The 14,424-nt window shown below is 37.6% G+C and overlaps 1 protein-coding gene across 2 annotated transcripts in view; it reads right to left on the minus strand.

The window, feature by feature from the left end:
* The window catches only part of MAMDC2 (MAM domain containing 2), a 129,594-nt gene that overhangs the window by 9,021 nt on the left and 106,149 nt on the right, over nt 1-14,424 (minus strand). Inside the window, exon 11 of one of the 2 annotated variants that reach the window (XM_037157606.2) lies at nt 14,218-14,370. In XM_037157606.2, the coding sequence (XP_037013501.2) occupies nt 14,218-14,370 (153 nt within the window). The remainder of the gene's footprint in view (nt 1-14,217; nt 14,371-14,424) is intronic. The other variant, XM_037157607.2, reaches the window with a different exon arrangement.

Here is a 14,424-nt window from a genome sequence, read left to right on the forward strand (position 1 = left end):
GATGAATGCAACACTTCTCAAATAGTCTGCCTGCTTCTACCTTTGTTTTCTGTAATCTGACCTCCACCTCAACATTGCAATCATAATTCTTTGACTTCATTACTTTCATTCTTTCACTGGCAAGAAAATTGCTACATGAGAAGCATGCTACACCTTCTTAACAAAAGCTAAAAACTTACCAGTCCTCTCTTTGAAACTTTTCATTGGCTCAGTATTTTACTCAGAGTAAAAGCTGAAGGCCCGACAATCACCCTATCCTATAATCACCTGCCCACTCTCTTACCGCTCTGCTGCCCACCACCTTCCTCTTCTACTTTCTCCTTACTCAGTGTTTCGTGGTCACAATGGCCTGCAATATGGTAGGTATACTACCACATCAGGGCCTGTGCATGTGCCAGTGCCTCTGCCTAGAAGGGCTTTCCTCCCATTTCCTCCCTTGTGAACTCAAGTCTCATTGTCTCACCTCTAAGTCTTTGCCCAGCTATTACCTTTGCTATTAGGCCTATTTTGACTACACTATTACAAACTGCAATCCTCATCCTTCAGCATTTCTCATTCCCAACACCCTAATTTATTATTTCCCACAGCATTTAATTGCCTTTTACCATACTGTATACTTCTTATTATTTTTTCTTTGTTTGTCTCCCTCTTCTAGAATACACTAAGGCAGGCAAAGACATGTCTGGGTTTACTTTGCTATTGCTACCATGCCCCTAGATCCTAGAGCAGTGCTGGAGCATAAAAGGTGCTCAGAAAATATTTGTATAAACAAATGAAACAAATATTTGAACAAACACAGCTCTAAGGCACAAGCCACGTTGAACATGTGCAGAGCACCTGACTCTACCAAGGCCACTCCAGTTGTGTGAGAGCGCTGGCGATGAGACATGCACTTGACTGGGATCCTCCAAGGTAAAACGAGCACAAACCTGAGTTTCGAGAAAATTAAAATCGCATCAAAGCAAACACTCTCAAACTGGTTTCGTACCATCTGATATAGTTTTCTCCACACATAAGATAATTACTCTCATTCTTTCACTGGCAAGAAAATTGCTACATGAGAAGCAATGGGGTTTTGGCACTTTCAGCAATATAGAAACTTTTATTGTTCTTTCTTTTAAGATTTTCAAACTTAAGCTAGGCTAGATATAAACAAATACAGATATACATAATCCTAATAGAAGTGTATAGTTAATATAATTCCATGAAAATAAGGTCAAAGCATGAAATGACCATGGTTTACCACCCAACTACGTACAAAGATATCCCATTCTATTCTATGCAAAGTCAGTGGCACAGTGGATTGAAACCCTACCTTAATAGTGGAACCTAATCAACAAAACAAACAAACAAATGAGCAAAATAGAACCAGAGACATGGAAATAAAGAACAAACGGACTGTGACCAGAGGGGAGGGGGATAATGGGGAAGAAGGGGATGGAGCAAATCAAGGAAAAGGAATAAAGGGCTCATGGGCACCTACGACAGTGTGGGGATTGACTGGGGGGGCAGGGCAGGGGAGAGCAACTGGGCAAAAAGGTGGGGCAACTGTAATTGAACAATAATAAAAAAAATAAATAAACCCTATCTTAATGCATGCTTAACCTAAAGACCACTTTCTCCAAAAATGATTCTTAAGGAAACAAAAAGAAAAATAGCTTTCGCACCTGGCTTTGGGAGTCCTAAGTCAAGATAAAACATTCAGTTGGGGGAGAGAGGAAGGTTCCTCTGAAAGAGGCCGTCACGGGGAAAGTGGCAGGCAGAACCTACTGGGGCCTGAAACATCATCTCTTCCCAACGCAAAGAAAGCAATGGATCCATCATGAGGGAGAGATGCCCCAAGAGGTGTGTTTTGTCTAGTGATAACAATATGAGTCCCAGCCAGAGTTGGTGTGAGGCCCTGGAGTGAGGGGGCAACTCTGCCTGTAAAGTCACCCCATCCGCCATGGATGAAAGTGAAACTATCAAGACATGATCTGCTTGGGGAGGAGAGGTGGTCAATCTCTCAGAGGAGAAAGACCAAGAGCCCCTTCCTCAACTGCTTTTATTGGGTTGTAATACACAGGAATACAGGTAAAGCTCAACAATCAATGTCAGGTGGCAAGGGTCAAACAGTAGACAAGATTTCAAAGAAATCTGAGGGCTTAGTCTGAGTCAGTGTCTGTCAGGTAAGGGGGTTGGTTTGCAAAAACTTTGGGAGACATACTCATTTCCTGCTCAGACCCTTATCATATGAATGAAAGCACTCTTAGAAAAGCAGGCTTCACGGGACTTTTAGGAACGCTTTCTTATGCCCGATCACCCGGATCCCACTCTAGCCAGCAAGGGGCTGCACCGCCTCCTCCATCATAGGTTTTCGGGTTTAAGTGGATTACAGCCAGGAAGCACTTCTCCCAGATGGAAATGGGGACTCGGGCTATGTCAGAATAGCCAGGGGGAGAGGGTCCATCACTCCCTCTTTGTTGCAGCCCCCCAAGTCCTTCCATGATGGCCTCCCAAGTGATCATGTCTTGCTTAGGTTGCCCCCCCTCTGAGGGGTCTTACCCATCATTGACTATCTGACCAAGCATTGGGGGCAGGAGGATGAAGCAGAAGCAGAGTTTGTTACCAGAGACAAGCTTTGTCTCCTAAGTGGCTCACATTCTGGAGGTCGCTCACTCAGCCTTAGCCATGGGGGGCAGTTACAACTCCTGAAACCAGGCAGAGCGGTTCCCAACACTGGAGGAGAGAGGAAAGTTCTAATCGCCTCTACAATTACCCAACTGAATCTTTCTTTCATGAGTACAATGCACTGACCACTTAGACCTAGACATGTGAAGCATTCATTACTCTGGTGATGCTTTCACCTCACGCACCTGTGGTCTCAGGTATGTGGCTGAAACCTTTACCTAAGGTTTCCACTTCCAGAGATCTTTGTGTTTGGTACCATGAAGTATGAAATAAATCTCCTAAGCTGTTTGATCTGGGTAACTGTGCTGCCTTGGGCAGAGGGGTAACACAAGCACAACTGTTTTTCTGGGGTGCTGATGCCAGCCTACTTTTCTTGAGCACTGTTGGCCTTTGCAAAAATACTTCAGGGATGTAGTTTCTATTTTAAGCACATATGTATAATCCGTAAGGCAATACTGATTTAGACCACTCTAGACCAACACCTATACCTACAAGTAATTGTACCATATTTGTCAGCTGATCAGAATTTGTCCTTCTGAGACACAACCCAATTATCCCTCTTGATTCCAAATATGTTTCTCTTTTTGACTTGCACATGACAGTTGCTTTCCCCAGAAAAGATCAGAGCTTTCTGGGGAGGCAGTTTGGCTCACATGTGTTTGGAAAGCAGAGAATAACCCCGTGTGTTGACAAGCTTTGCCACATTACTACTCCAAATGTTGTCCGCCTCAGCAAACAAAAGCTCTGAACGGAAGCCAGAGAGCCCCAGGGTCAAAACCTCTGACCAGCTCACGTGTTCCTGCACACGAGGGATTCCAGGCTGTGGAAGGGATTATTAACTGGAAAAAACAAATCAATTTCTTTCTGTGGGTCAGTTTAACATTCAGGATGAGGGTTCCAATGGGTCTACGGAGGGATCAGGGTCCCATCTGTTTGTTGCACAGCAACAGTGCTGTGTCGAGACACACACCATATTTGCCATCTGGAACAGTGAAGCAGTTGTTCTCCAGCCTTGCTGCCCGCTGTCTCCAGGGCGGGAAAGGAGCCCAGTGGCCCTGCAAGGCCATGTGGAATGAACACCTAGCTGTCCTCATTAAGCTGGAAGAGAATTCTAAACAACCAGGGGAAAGACGTCTTTAGCTAAATGTGTCTCCAAAACTGCATTTTACCATACCTTTTAAACAACTTCTAAAGTTTGTCATAAATGAGGAGCTATTGTTTAAAGGGTATAAAGTGGCAGCTTTGGAAAATGAAAACGTTCTTAGGAGTAGCATAGTGGTGATGCTTGGACAACCACGTGACTCGATTCAATGCCACTGAACTATTACACATTTAAAAAAATTAAAATGGCTCTGGCTGGTGTAGCTCAGTGGATTGAGCATGGGCCTGCGAACCAAAGGGTTGCCAGTTTGATTTCTAGTCAGGTCACATGCCTGGTTCCAGGCCAGGTCCCCAGTTAAGGGCGTGTGAGAAGCAACCGCACACTGATGCTTCTTTCCCTTTCTCCTTCCCTTCCACTCTGTCTAAAAATAAATAAATAAAATCTTTAGAAAAATTACAGTGGTAAATTTTATAGAAGCCTTCTTCATGTAAGTAGGATCTGACATTATCAGAAACTAGTGTGATAAGTTTCTGAAGGGTTGAAAGATGCCGGAGATGTCGACAACCTGGAGGAAATCAGATGGTTACAGATTAGGTGGCTCACATCGTTAGAGGTCTGTCAACTAGCAAAGTTCTTAAAAGATAAGGACTTGAATTAGACTGTTGTTAAACTTCAGCTATATAACTAATACATTAAATACATAGCTTTAATTTTTCTTTTGTCTGACAGCACAATTTTATAAATAAATGTCATTTGGCATTTTAATGTAACATTGGTACTTCTATCACAGAAGAAGAGAATGTTCTTAGAAATAAATGGCTTCTACCTTTACTTCGTAAATTGTTGGAAGAGAATTTCATCACCAGGAATCCAGAAGATGCACTGAAACACTAACCAGGGCCAGAAAAGAAACCGATGATGTCTCTTTCTCTGGAAATTGTTAAAAAAAATAATGAAGAGCTGCTTTTCCATGATGTAGTTGGGGCAGCAGAAATGGAGGACTCAACTTTTAATCTGTTTACTGGTGAACTCAGTGAGCTGGGAAATATTACATAGAAGTCATTTCTTACCAACCTGGGTAGTTATCTATTAATTTATGCATTCTACTATCTTTTGGCTGCAAAATTTCTGTTAACTCCAGTGCAGCTAAGACAATTATTTAAAAAAAAATTGTGACAGCATGACATCAAATAAATGTTAATAAAATTGCAATAGCCAATAACACCCTGGGAAATCTGCTGAGACTTGTCTTTATGTCTTGTAAAGAGACAGCAACTGTGTCAGGAAACTTACTGACTGTGCCAGGATGGTGCTGCTTATCAGGTAGTGGCAGGAAATGGAGAGACAGATCCTGGGGACTCCTGCCCACCTCAGTGCAAGTTGGGGTCCATCTGTCACAAAGGCCTTTATGATTTTTTCAAATAAGAAACCAAATGGTGGGACTGGAATTTTTTGTCTTTGTTGCTGTCCTACTAGAATGACATGTTCAACTAGATGACTCACAGAAACATTGGAAATGTTTCCCAAAGTTTAGTCACACAAATACCAGGTTCATGCCATTATTTTTGTCAACCCTCATTCTACCTACGCTATCATTCACTTAATTTTTTAAGTAGATTGTTTTTATATTTAAATACATTTATTCAAATAGGAAACTTAGCATGAAAACAGAAAACAACTATAAATCATAAAATAATGGTTTTGATGTATTGATTATGTATTTTTCTTTTAGATGGATATTACTGTCAAATTTTTCAAAATGTTCATTCATCTACCCAGTGGTAGTTTGGAAAACAGTGATTTCAGGTCTACCAAATGGCTAAGTCATTTTACTTGCAATGATAGGCCATGATTTTCTATTTATAAAAGCACAGTAGCACAGAACAATGAGTCCAAGGAAGTACCATAGAGATGAATATAATATATTTTTTAAAGGTTTTATTTATTAGCCCTGGCTGGTGTAGCTCAGTGGATTGAGCGCGGGAACTGGCCCTCAACCCACTGTGCCCTGACTGGGAATAGAACCGAGGTGCTCTGGTTCGCAGCCCCGTGCTCAATCCACTGAACTATACCAGCCAGGGCATGATATTTTATAAAAGACTTACTAATTATAAAACTAGTAGTACCATTCATTTCAATGGGGCTTATATAGTATCAAGCCTTTTCACAAATATAATGCCAGTTAATCACCACAGCAACCCTAAGAGATCAGCAGGACACCCGCTGTTATCCTTATTTCACGTCTGAGGAAACCAAAGCTCAGGAGAGTTATGTGCCCATATCCCAGATATGTAGGGATAAGTGGCAGAGTCAGCTCACTCTTCATCCATTTGTCTTTCCACTAGACCACACCACGCTACCCCTTAGAATCTAGAAAGGTTTATTGCATCTCCAGTTAGTGAGTCAGGAACTATAGTTCCCTTGGCATTGGTACACATGATGATGTGTTCATTTTGATAGACACATAATAAACTGTTATAACTACATGGTGGCCTTTCTGAGCCTCTCTTTTTATTAAATGGGTCTATATTTACTGACCATCTAATGCAGTTGTCTATAAAACAGCTTTGAATGCCTCTCCTCTTTCTATTTTCTTCTCGTGTATGTTTTCCAAGTATAAATTGATAGGCTGTAAGGATGGGTAGTGAGAAGGTAGAATGCAGTCTACAAATACAGGTATGTCCTTGAAAGTCCCAGGATGCATTCCAAAAGGATTCTGTTAACACCAACACCAAATATATACCCTCCAGTCATCATGGAGAAAGATGCATGTTGCTGGTCCAGAGCTTGAACCTATTACTCTACTAATATATGGGGTAGGAAGTTCTGCCATTTTATACCCTGCCATTTTTTACTGCTTTTATTTGAAAATGAGACATAGAAAAGATTCAGGACTAAATACAAAAATAGCATTAAATCAATAAAGCAGAAAATAGAAGATCCCTTTTTGGGATGTAATTTCATTATTGGCTAAATTGTACATCTAATCACAGACAAGTATGCTCTCACTATCCCAGGATCCATGCAGAGAATACTTAAAACTCCCTCGAATGACTTTCAGGGTTTTAATATTTAAAACGTGTATGAGCTTTAGCTGATTTATAAGATCTTATCTATCTGCAGCATCCATGAACTGTTAGTAATTTGTTGAGTCAATGAAAATTTTCTTATTATTTTAGAGAAATTCCAGTGAAATTCATCTAAGCAACATTGAATTTACTATATACATCATTTCAAAAAATATGAGGTTATTGTCAAGTGGTTCCCATGATAAATAAAAAGACATTTGCAGTACTTTATTACTATGACAGTGGTCCTCAATATTTATTACTCAAGATTGAGAGTTATAAAGAGAAAGAAGGAGGAAATAAATGACATAGTCTGTCAGGCAGTTTATAGCCAAAGGCAGTATACATGTAAATTTTAATACTCTCCTCATATTGCCCCTTGCTGAAGAATAGAACACTATACAATAACATAGTCTCAGATACAGCAAGAACTTGGGTAGAACAGCTATAGAAATAGCAGCAAAAGAATGCAGTTGAAAGAAGCCACAGACACAAAGATTTCACACAAAACACCATAATTGGTTGGTTCAGTACAGAAGTAAAGAGTAAATGCTTTCAAATTTTGAATACTGTACAATAATCTTGTTCTTAAATACATGATACTAAAAAATGTAATACCAGAGACATCTCCTTCTGGTTACGCTGAGTAATCTGTATCAGACCAATATTTCCACTGAGAAAATTTAGAAAAAAATACATATACATAAAACACCATCTGTTTTGAAGCTATAAGAGAGCTTCCCAAGCAGCGAGGACACAAGAGGCCAAGATCCCAGGGGAAAAGCAAGGTCAGCAATGTGAGCTCAACATTCCTCAAGCTGCTCTCCACCTTGGGGAATTTGCCTGTTTAGTTTAGAAGCTAAGCAGAGAGCAGCGAATACGAGCCAGAGACCCAACAGATCTTTGTGGGTTGGGAAGACAATAACTGAAGTTCAGGGCTACCCAAGCAGTCAGGGCTTCAGAGCCAAGTTTTGTGAGAAAAAAGAGGCAAAGAAAAGTGACCCCATTACTTGGCAATCCTCTGCTGAGGCATGTTCTGAATTCTTAAGCTTCAGAGGGCAAAGGGCAAAAAGATAAATGTAAAATAAAGTACGGTCTTCAGCAATCTTATCAGCTAAAAAGACAAAAATTGAAGTTTAGGACATATTAAAAAGACAGCCTCCTAATAAAACCAGAGGTCAATCCAGCAAACAGAACAGCAACACCACCTCAGGTTGGTCAGTTCTGATCGGACTAAGGTGACCTGCTTTACTCAAGTTGGCTATTTAAGAATAGGTTGAATGTTCTCTGGAGGAAAAAACATCACCAAGAATTCCATAATTTTTTACTCACGATGTCCAGTACTCAATTGAAATACCATATAGTTCAAGAAACAGAGCCAAAGTGGGGAAAACAGACAACAGAAACAGAACCACATGTGATAAAGATATTAAGGACTATAAAATAACTGATTAATAATTTAATATGATGAACATTTAATAATATGTTCAAAAAATAGATGGCAAGATGAAGAATTTCACCAATGAACTTGCATCTATTAAAAAGTAACAAATCAGGGGATGGATATGAAGTTTTGGGGATGGTAGGGTCAGAACCTCTGAAAATCTTGGTGATGTTTTTTTCCTCCAGAGAGCATAAAAGCTATGAGAACACTGGCAAAAACAAACAAACAAACAAACAAACAAACAAACAAACAGTCAAAGCAACTCTTCTGCTACTCTGGAAATTAACTAAAGGCATGTACAACATAGGAGTGTTTATTCAAGAAAAATGAATAAATCTTGCTAAGATGTTTAGCTTTTAATATGTTCTAATCCCATATTCATCTCTTCTACTCCAAGAATTACTTTAAAACCAAGAGCTTTGCAACTAAGGTATCTGTGAAAAGCAGTAGCCTACAGACACAGCTAAGGGGCAAAATAGGAATACAGCGCACCAAAACCCTAACCTAGAAAATGGTCATTATTTGACCTGTTTGGCAGCTCACTGAGAAGCTCCATTCTCAAGGCTTGTGTTCATTTAACCTGACTTCGGTAAACTAGACTCCGTATGAATAGCCTTATCTCTAGGGTGTTTGTTAAAAACAATCAGTTAAACAATTGTTTAATATTGCAACTGCCTGAGGTGATATGAACAATTGAAGCTGACCAAAATGTGTTAAAGAAACTAAATTAGGAAATGAGATGTCTGTGTGGGGCTTTGCAAAGCTCCAAAATATTCCTGGCAGTCTAGAAAACCATCTACCTGGGCAGAGCTCTGCACACCCAGGATAGAACTGAGAAGGTCCCAGTCTATCACCTCTGGCTGACTTTGAGGCTCTGCACAAGCAAGAAGTGAAGACTCAGACAGAGTTGTGAACTGCCTGCTGGAGCATTGAAAACATGTCCCAACACACAGAGCACCTTTGCAAGGGCCACAAGACATATTGGTTCAGGGTATTTAGGAAAAATCTCTCTTCATCATTACTTGATGATTAAGCTAACTGAAAATATTCTTCAGTGGCCACACCTGACAATAAATTCAGACTCTATATAATTATTCCAGGAAAGTCTCTAAACAAGCAAACAGTAATAATAACAAAAATAACAACAACACAATAAAAAGCAACAATGAACAAATCCTGGGGTGGAACTGCCACATTATATTATTTTAAATGTTCAGTTTTCAACAAAAATCATAAAACATACAAAGAATCAGGAAATTATGGTCAATACACAGGAAAAAAAGCAATCACAAAAACTCGAAGGAAGACCAGACGTTGGACTTACAAAGACTTTAAGCCAACTATTATACATTTATTCAAAGAATTAAAAGAAATAAGGTCTAGATTATTAAAGTTAAGTATGAAAGAGATATATCACCAAATAGAGGGTTTCATGAATAAGAGAAGTTAAAAAAAACCAACTAGAAATTATAGATTTAAAAAGTACAGTAACTGAAATGAAATATTCACACGAGAGGCTCAGTGGCAGAATGGAACTAGCAGATGAAAGAATCAGTGAACTTGATGGCAGGTCAACTGAAATAATCTAATCTGAGGGGAAAAGAATAAAAAATGAAAAATGAATGGAGCCTCCAAAGCCAGTGGGACAGCATCAAGTGTACCAACATATAAATGCATACTGGGAGGCCCAGAAGGGAAGAGAGAGAAAAATGCATAAAAAGAATATTTTAAAAAATAATGGCCAAAACTATTTCAAATATGATTTTTAAAAAATGTTACTCTATACACCCAAGAAGGTCAAACAATTCCAAGTAAGATAAACTCAAGGAGATTTACACCTAGAAAAATCACACTTAACTGTTGAAAGACAAAGATAATTTTGAAAACAAGAGAATATAACTCATCATGTACAAGGAATCCTGAATAACATTTAAGATTAACAGCAGTTAGCTGTTAGAAACATCAGAAACCAGGGAGGCCAGAAAGAAGCGACATGCATAATTCAAAAGTGCTGAAGGAAAACAGAATTTATATCAAGAAAAGTCACACCCCCCCCAAAATGAGAATTTAGGATATTCCCAAACAAATACTGACTCAAAACCTACTAAAAGGAGTCCCATAAGCTGAAATGAAGTAATACTAGATCATAACTCAAATCCTCATGAAGAAATCAGATCACTAATAAAGTTAACTATATAATTATAATGAGTATATTTTATAGTATATTTTTGTTTCCATCTCTTATATGTGATTTAAAAGATAAATGCATAAAGCATAAATTTAAAAATTGTGTCTATGTGCTGATAACATATAAACTTATGACAATACAGTATACAAAGGAGGGAGGGAATGAAGCCAGGTTTTGTATACCATGAAATTAAATGAATATTAATATGAACTGGATTGCTTTAAAATATATATTGTTAAAGACAACAGCAACAGAGGATTAAAATGGTATATCGAAAAATATCTATTGAACACAAAAGAAGGTATTAATGGAAGAATAAAGGAACAAAGGCATAATATATACCAAAAACAAATTGAAAAATGGCAGTCATAAATTCTACCTTATTGGTATTTACATTATATGTAAATAGACCAAACACTCTAATCAAAAAGTCAAGATCAGTAGAATAAGTTCTTTTTTTTAAAAGATCTAATTAGATATTTTCTCCAAGAGACACGGTTTAGATTGAAAAACACAAACAAGTTGAAAACAAAAGCCTGGGAAAAAATATGCCACTCACTCAGTATCCAAAAGAGAACTGGAGTGGCTATAATAAAATCAGACTAAGTAGGCTTTAAACCGTGAGATACCACTTCATACTCACCTGGATGGCTGTAGTTAAAGACAGAAAATGAGGTTTGGTATTGGAACACTTATATACTGCTTGTGGGAGGTAAAATGGTGCAGATGCTTTAGAAAACAGTCTGACCATTCCTCAAATGGTTAAATGGAGAGTTATCATATGATCCAACAATTCTACTCCTGGGCATATACCCAAAATAAATAAAAACATACATCTATACAAAAACATGTATGCAAATAACATGTCAGCATTATTTATAACGGCCAAAAAGTAGAAACAACCAAAATGTTCATCAACTGATGAATGCATAAACAAAATGTGGGTTTTCCACACGTTGGAACATAATTACAATAAAACCAAATGAACTGCAGATTCAGGCTACAACATGGATGAAATCTGAAAAAAAATAAGTGGAAAGATAAGTTAAAGAAGCAAGTTACAGCCCTGGCTGATGTAGCTAAGTAGATTGAGCACCGGCCTATGAACCAAAGACTTGCGGTTCGATTCCCAGGCAGGGCACATGCCTGGGTTGCAGGCCAGTTCCCAGCTGAGGACCCATGAGAGGCAACCATACATTGATATTTCTCTCCTTCCTTTCCCTTCGATAGATAAATAAATAAAATCTTTAAAAATGTAAAAAAAAAAAAGCTAGTTTCAATAGACCACATTTATATTCAGGGTCCAGAATAGGCAAACCCATAGAGACAAAGTAGGTGGTTATCCAGAGATGGGAGGGGATGGGGATGGGAGTGATTGCTAATGGGCCAAGGTAGTTTCTTTCTGAGGTGATAAATGTCCAGAATTAGATAATGATAATGGCTGCACCAGTTTGTAAATATACTAAATACCACTTAACTGTGTACTTTATATTAGTGAATTATATAGTATATCTATTCTATCTTAATAAAACTACTAGCTAATAGAACTATTAACTAGTACTTAAAAAATATCAGCTAGTGGAAGGGAGGGAGGTTAGGGGTGGAGGGGTTGAGCAAAAAAGAAAAAGGACTCTTGGACATGGACAATTGTGTGGGGGGGGAGGGGTATAAGGGGACTAAAAAGTAATATAAAATATAATAAAGATCTAATAATAAACTATAAATAAATTAATTAAATTAAAAATAAAAGTTAAAAAATAAACAAATGGAAATTCTAGAACTGAATGGTAGAATTACCAAAATTAAAAAGAATGAGTTTCTAATATAGTGGACACAGTTAAAAAGATGTTAAAACTAACAAGTAGGTAACAGAAAATATGCAGACTAAAAAATAAAGAGCAAAAGAAAATATTTGTAGCAGAGCATAAAGGATCTATAATACACGGTGAGAACTTGTAATGTATGTGTAATTGAAATCTCAGGAAGAGAGATGATAGAATGAGGTAGAGGTAATATGTGACAAGATAAAGAGCAAAGATTCTTGAAAACTGACGAAAGACCACAACCTAAAGATTACTGAAGTTCAATGAACCCAAAATAGACTAATTACAAGGAAGACTATGCGCATGCATATCATTCTAAAACATTAAAAACCAAACAAACATAAAGAGAAAATATTAAAAGCATCCAAAGGATAAATATACACTTTCAAAGGGATGACTGTATGACTGACAACTGACCAATGGAAATGAGAGAAGCCTGAAGACAACTAAACAATATCTTTAAATGTATGATTAAAAAATAATAAAATTAGAATTCTATTCTCAGCAAAAATACTTTCAAATGTGAAGGAAAAATAAAGACATTCTTGGACAAACAAAAACTGGGAGAATTCATCATTAGCAGATTTACACCAATAAAACAAAAAACTAAATGCAGAAGAAAATACTTTTGGCAGAAGAAAATAATTTCCTACAAACAAATAATTCAAGAGACAGACATGGAAATACAGAAGGGAATGAAGACCAATGTAATGGGGGAATACGTGAGTAAATATAAAAGAAGATGAACCCAATAATACTTCTGGGGTTTAACACGCATAGAAATAAAACACAGGACAAATAGTACAGCAACCTTTAAAAGAATGAGACTAGTAAAATACTAGTAGAATAATAAAGAAATAAATTTAAGTTCAAATGTATTCATAATTACATAAAATATTAAGGATTCCAATAACTCCAATTAAAAGACAAGATTGTGAGACCGGATGAATATGAAACTCAACTAATGCCAAATAGAAGAACCATGTTACACATAAAAAAAAAGTATACAGAAAGTTTGAAAGTTTAAGGATGGAGAAAGGAACATAAATACTAGTAACAGAGCTGGTGAAGCAATGGTAATATCAGGCAAAGTAGACTTAAAAATAAGAAGTATTATTAGAGAGAAGGGGGCATTTCATAATAATAGAACAGCTTATTTACCACAAAGATATAATGATTATAAATTTGCATATGCCTACTAACATAGCTCCAAAATAATATGTATATAAGCAAGAAATGATGGAACTACAAGGAGAAACAAAGGAATTCACAATCATAATAAGAAAGTAATATACCTCTCAACTGAATAATTAAAAAATCAGTAAAAATATAGAAAATATGAACATGAATATGAGCTAGATTCAATCAACATGCATATAGACCACTACACCCACAACAACAAAATATAAATTCTTTTCTGGTACACACAGAACATTTACCTAAATTGACTATGTGATACTAAAGTATCTCAACTAACTGCAAAGGATTGAACTCATGAAGGGTATGAACTGATGAGCTTTCCATCTTTGTGTGGGCGGAGTCACAGATGCATGCCCCCTCCCTGTCTGCCAGTACATTCTCTGTACTAGGCTTCAGTCCTGGCTCCAGTTTAAATCACTATTTTTTTTCTTTAAACTTTAACCACTCTCTTTTTTAACCAACTTCTAATTAAATTATCTTCATTTGCATATCTTTGTAAGCCCATTTAACTCCTCTCTGCAGCAAGATACATAAGCAACATAATAAATGGAAAGAACAATTTTACATGCACACATTGAATTATTTAGCCCATGTGTATAGAATCACATTTGTAGTACATTCTAGACCCAAGACATAAATTTGCACATTTCAAAATTCAGTAACTACCCTTAGTGTACTATTTTAGGTTTCCTTAGGAGATGGCACCACGTGGCATAACTCACCTACCCCAGTAGTGTGATCTCCCTTTGGTCCTGTGTAGGAGGTGGGAGTTTCTCCCCTCCTTCTATGCCAGCTGCTCCGGTTTCTTCTCTCCTGAGTAAATGCACATTCATCTTGTTCAAAAGTACACTCTCCAGGTTGAGGTGAAAGCTTCTCTGCAAGGAAATAGCCAGTGTTGCAATTAATGAGGCACTTTCAATGAACATGTG

Source organism: Artibeus jamaicensis, unplaced genomic scaffold (genome assembly GCF_021234435.1).
Source record: "Artibeus jamaicensis isolate MK-2021 breed Jamaican fruit bat unplaced genomic scaffold, CSHL_Jam_final scaffold_1964, whole genome shotgun sequence".
Lineage (NCBI taxonomy): Eukaryota > Metazoa > Chordata > Mammalia > Chiroptera > Phyllostomidae > Artibeus > Artibeus jamaicensis.